Consider the following 6,000-nt stretch of genomic DNA (forward strand, 5'->3'; position numbering starts at 1 on the left):
TAACTGAATTCTGACACTATCCACCTGGAGAGAATGTAAGATGCCACAGGTTAAGGGTTCAGTCCCACAAGACTGCCCCTCTCCCCACTGCAGATGTCAGTTGCAAGGCCAGATTGTCACCTGTGCTTGACCTGGCTATAAATCATAGGTTCCCTTGACCGCTCCCCTCAGTTTCAATTAATTTGCTAGAGCAGTTCACAGAACTCAGGAAAACAGGTTACTTACTAGATTACTTTGTTTCAGAGGATATTAAAGGATATGAATGAACAGCCAGATGAAGAGATACATAGGGCGGGGTCCAGGAGGGTCCTGAGCACAGGAGCGTCTGATTCCCTGGAGTTTTGGATGAGTCACCCTCCCGCCACGTAGATGCATTCTTGTTCACCAACTTGGAAGCTCTCCAAACCTCATCCTTTTAAGTTTTTATGGAGGCTTCATTACATAGAGGTGATTCGTTAAATCATTGGTCACTGGTAATTGGTTCAACCTCCAAGGCTTCTCCCCTCCCTGGAGGTCAAGAGTTTAAGGCTGAAAGTTCCAACCCTCTAATCAGTTTGGTCTTGCTAGCAAGCAGCCCTGAAGCTATCTAGGAGCTGCTAAGCCAAGAGTTATCTCATTAGCATACCAAAGGCACTCTTATTACTCAGGAGATTCCAAGGGTTTGGAGTTCTGTGCCAGGAACTTGGGACAAAGACCAAATATTTTTTATTATACCATATAGACAAAAACTGGCCCTCAATTTAAACAAGCAGTGTCCCCATCCTACTCTCAACGAACACACAGAACGCACCTCAGAAGATAGGTACCTCTGCTTGAAAAGACTGTGCCCTCCATGAAGCTGGCTTAGCTGGTGCAGAAATTTAGCTTCAAACCTAAGATAGCATTGATTTAATGATTTGTATTCGGGACTTCTGCTGCAGGTTGGGAAATGTGGACCAACGCTCCAGCTGAACACAACTGAAAGTCTGCGTGCAGTGTACATTAAAAAAATATATCTTAAAAGCACCAAAGATCTAAATACTAGAAGGAAATCACTGTATTTGAATGTAAAAAAGCTGAACTCATAGAAACAGAGGGTAGAATAGTGGGTTTTAAGGGCTGGGGGGTGGGGAAAATTGAGAGAGATTGGTCAAAGGGTACAAACTTCCAGGTAGAAGATGAATAAGTCCTGGGGATCTAATGAACAGCATGGTGACTATGGTTAATAATACTGTATTGTTTACTTGAAAGTTGCTAACAGAGTAGATCTTAAATGTTCTCACCACAAAAAAAGAAATGTCAATTATGTAACATGATGGAGGTGTTAGCTAATGCTGCAGTGATGACCATTTTGCAACACATAAATGTATCAAATCAACAAATTGTACACCTTAAACTTACACAATGTTGTATGTCAATTATATCTCAATAAAGCTGGGAAAAAAACCTGGGAGAGACAAGGAAAAAAAAAAAAAAGAAATCACTGCATGGAGACCAGGAGAGGATAGGGCTCCAGAGAGGTGAGTGAGATACCAGGGTTGGTTTTCTTTACCTTTGAGGTGGTCTAGAAGAGGCACCTGAGGGACCAATGTGAGCTTCAAGTGTCTGCAGGCTCAGGAGTGAAGAGTGAGAGTCAGGGACTCCCTTCTTTGGGCCCCAAAGGAATGTTTTTTAAGAATAGAAGAGAGGATCTGGCCTGGTGGTGTAGTGGTTAAGTCCCTGTGCTCTGCTTCAGTGGCCCAGCATTCGCAGGTTCAAATCCTGGGCGTAGACTTATGCACCACTCATCAAGCCATGTGTGGTGGCATCCCGTATACAAAATAGAGGAGATGGGCACAAATTTTAGAGCCAATCTTCCTCACAGAAAATAAAAAAAAAAGAATAGAGGAGAACTGGAAGCAAACCAATCATGGCATGGATTGCAGGCAGGTTTCCCATCACCTGAGAGGTCTAGGAAAACTTGTGTAACTACAGTGCATTACTACTAGACAAAGTAGACTTTAATGCAAAATCACACTCAGTGACAATAAACATAACTTCATAAAGATAAAAGATTCAATGCACCAGGAAGACATAACAATTCTCAATTTGTACACAGTAGTCTATTGATTGAACTACAAGCAGAAATAAATACAAAATCGCACTGGGTTATTTTAACATATATCACTCCATGATTGATACAAAGAAACAAAAAACATCAGTCAAAATAACTAAGATTTGAACATGATTAACAAACTTGACCTATTGGACATACATAGAAAATGCACTCGATTATTGTAGAACACACATTTATCTTTCAACACAAACAGACCATGTACAAAATTTGAACACAAGTGTTGCATAAGGCAAGTGTCAATAAATTTCAAAGAATTAAAATCATGCAGAATATGTTTTCCGGCCGCAATGCAACTATAATAGAAATCAATTCAAAGCATAAAAAAAAAGTCCTCCATGTATTTGGACATTAAGAAATACACTTTTGGGGCCAGCTCCGTGGCTTATCGGTTAAGTGCCCGCGCTCCGCTACTGGCGGCCTGGGTTCGGATCCCAGGCACCCACCGACACACTGCTTGTCCAGCTGTGCTGAGGCGGCATCCCACATACAGCAACTGGAAGGATATACAACTATGACATACAACTATCTACTGGGGCTTTGGGGAGAAAAAGGGAAAAAAAAGGAGGAGGATTGGAATAGATGTTAGCTCAGGGCTGATCTTCCTCACAAAAGAAAAAAAAAAAAAAAAGAAATAACTTTTCTGTAACTCAAGGATTAAATAAGAATCTCTATGGACTTAATTCAAGCATATTTCTCTGCATGCAATCTAGCAGAAATGAGGACAAAATAAAGAGGAAAATGAAGATGACTCAAAGAGGAGAAGGTGAAATGAGAATTCGTTTACCAATATCCTAATGTGGAAGCAAATGAGTGTCTACTGAAGTTTACTAACACATGGATTGTACTCCCCATATTTACTATTTTTTCCCTAGCTTTATTGAGATTTAACTGACTTTTTTAACATCTCATAATTATTCATTTAATTTTACTAGTGCTTAATAAGACACATTTTTGCATCTATAATATATTAAATTATCTCCTATATCCCAATATATGAGATATATTCCTAGATCACTGTTTGTAATATTACTCTGCCCATTTTATAGATGTTGAACTAAACTCAGAGAGTTAAGTTAGTTGATAAATGATGGGTAGTAAAACACAGGACAGCAGGATTTGATACTAAATTATTTGACTTGAAAGCCAGTGATTAATCACCTTGCTAGGAGAATTGAATGACGGATGAGTCAGGATTTGAGGCATACTTGGTATTTTATTCCCTTTGACTCATTCCAGAAGCCCACACCCAAGGCAGATGACAGGATCATGAAAAGGAAAATGTTCCAGAGATGAGTTTCCTCAAGGCCCCCTTCATGTCCCTGTTCCTGAGGCTGTAGATGAAGGGGTTCATCATGGGAGTGACCACAGTGTACATCACTGAGGCCACTGCCCTCCTCCTGGAGGAGAAATTAGCTGCAGAACTAAGGTAGACAACAACACAAGTCCCATAGAACAGGAAAACAACAGACAGGTGAGACCCACAGGTGGAAAAAGCTTTATACTTTCCACCAGTTGATGGGATTCTTTGGATGGAGGAGACAATTCGAGTGTAAGAGAAAATTATCCCTGAGAGGGGACCAACACCTAACAGACTAGTCACTAAATACACCAGGATGTTATTGATAAGAGTATCAGAACAGATGAGTTTGAGGATCTCAGCGAGTTCGCAGAAGAAGTGGGGAATTTTCAAGTCTGTGCAGAAGGACAGATGCAACACCATCACAGTGTGGAGCAAGGCATTCATAATGCTAATTAACAAGGAGAAAAGAATCAGAAGGCCACAGAGGCAGGGGTTCATGATGACCGTGTAATACAGAGGGTGGCAGATGGCCACATAGCGGTCGTAAGCCATCATGGTCAGGAGTATATTGTCCATACATATAAAAACCACAAAAAAATATACCTGAGTGAGGCAGCCTGCGTAGGTGATGGCATTGTTCTCTGTCTGTATGTTCACCAGCATCTTGGGGACTATAGTGGAGGTGAAACAGATGTCAACAAAGGACAGGTGGGAGAGGAAGAAATACATGGGCGTGTGGAAGTGGGAGGCAGAGATAACCACTAGGATGATGAGCAGGTTTCCGAACACTGTGACCAGGTACATGGTCAGGAACATCACAAAAAGAAGGGGCTGCAGTTCTGGATCCTCTGAGAGACCCAGGAGGAGGAATTCTGAAACTCCTGTCTGGTTTCTTGATTCCGTGTTGTTGACGAGTCTGGAAAATAGAGACATGAATGACAATGAAACAGACACACAGACTTTGCTTGTTTGAGAGAAGTCTTTCATTTATGCCTTCAATTCTACTAATATGTAAACAGTTCTTCCATTCAGGTTTTTCCTCTCATTCCTTCCTTCCTCAAGTAATTTTTGAGTGACCTCTATTTTAGCATACATTTTTCTAATGCTGAAATTAAAAAATGAAAACAAGCACTTTTTTTTTAGTGACTATAATGTCTGCATGCCATTTTATATCTAGGATTAAATCCTAGTAGTTTCTTCATACAGCATCAAACCTGGTTAGATGATTTCATTTTCTTAAAGAATCTTAACTCTGTAAGTAACTCTATACTACCTGAGTCTGCTTATAATTATAAATCTCAGGTACTGCTAGAAATTATAATCTCATATTCTCTGCTGCCTCAATGTGAAAAATAACATCATACATCCATTCCTTTAAATATTCTCTATTTTATAATTATACCAAACCACTCTATTGGGGCCCATCTATTTTGAAGGAATTGCTTCAGCCACCGAAATTGCTTTTGCTGGACTATGATTAGTCATTTGTCATCAGCCTACAGTGAAGGACATCATAAGGAAAGTTTGAATGAGTCTCTGTATTGTGTCTATTGTAGAAACGTCACACCTATAGGGGAAATTCCTGTCTGGTCCTTAAAACAAGAATAGCTATGGCTGGCCTAGTGGTGCAGCAGTTAAGTGGACACGCTCTGTTCCAGCGGCCTGGGGTTCACAGGTTCAGATCCCGGGTGCGCACCAAAGCACTGCTTGTCAGGCCATGTTGTGGCGGCATCCCATATAAAGTAGACGAAGATGGGCATGGATGTTAGCCCAGCGCCAATCTTCCTCAGCAAAAAAGAGGAGGATTGGCATTGGATGTTAGCTTAGGGCTTATCTTCCTCCCCCATCTCCCCCCAAAAAAGAATAGCTAATGTTTTTTCTGAACAACTGGTTTATTTTCTCTAGTAATCACTGTTTCTTTCATTTCTTTGGCTACTAGGAAGCTTAGAGCCACATATGTGGACCATGTCTTGAAACTCAGAGTCAGTATACAGCATATTTCTTTCAACTAATTTTTCCTTGGTAGCCACCTTCTAGGACATGTTCATATGTCAATGGTTTTGTAATTATCCTCCACCATCCAAGCACTCTTTTTTTTTATAATTTTATTTATTTATTTATTTTTCACCCACAGCCCCAGTAGACAGTTGTATGTCATAGCTATACATCCTTCTAGTTGCTGTATGTGGGACGTGGCCTCAGCATGGCCAGAGAAGCGGTGCGTCGGTGCGCGCCCGGGATCCGAACCCGGGCCACCAGCAGCGGAGCGCACGCACTTAACCGCTAAGCCACGGGGCTAGCCCCTACTCTCCATTTTCTAATACACAGGTTGTTATCTATTTCAACAGTTACTATTCTGGAAACATGAATGGAGGATATACATTTGGAAAATTTAAAGGTGCAAGAAAGAGACTTGACAACTTTTCTGCGTTAAAATGTTGAAGGATTTCTCAAAAAATTAAAAATAGAATTACCATACGATCCAGTAACACTGCTTCTGGATATATACCTAAAAGAATGGAAAGCAGGATCTCAAAGAGATATCTGTACACTCATGTTCATTATTATTATAGCAGTACTATTCGCAATAGCTGAAAGGTGGAAA

At 40.7% G+C, this 6,000-nt stretch overlaps 1 protein-coding gene across 1 annotated transcript; it reads right to left on the minus strand.

Moving 5' to 3' along the window:
• Window positions 1-3,302: 3,302 nt before the first annotated feature.
• LOC131394624 (olfactory receptor 7G3-like) lies at window positions 3,303-4,382 on the minus strand. The gene has a single exon (XM_058526011.1). The coding sequence runs from the start codon at window positions 4,380-4,382 to the stop codon at window positions 3,360-3,362; it is 1,023 nt and encodes a 340-aa protein (XP_058381994.1). The 3' UTR covers window positions 3,303-3,359.
• Window positions 4,383-6,000: the final 1,618 nt, after the last annotated feature.

Source organism: Diceros bicornis, chromosome 30 (genome assembly GCF_020826845.1).
Source record: "Diceros bicornis minor isolate mBicDic1 chromosome 30, mDicBic1.mat.cur, whole genome shotgun sequence".
Taxonomy (NCBI): Eukaryota; Metazoa; Chordata; class Mammalia; order Perissodactyla; family Rhinocerotidae; genus Diceros; species Diceros bicornis.

Bases quoted from the DNA above. Each gene is read 5' to 3' on its own strand.
- LOC131394624 (XM_058526011.1), bottom strand. From the start codon at position 4,382: ATGAAAGACTTCTCTCAAACAAGCAAAGTCTGTGTGTCTGTTTCATTG.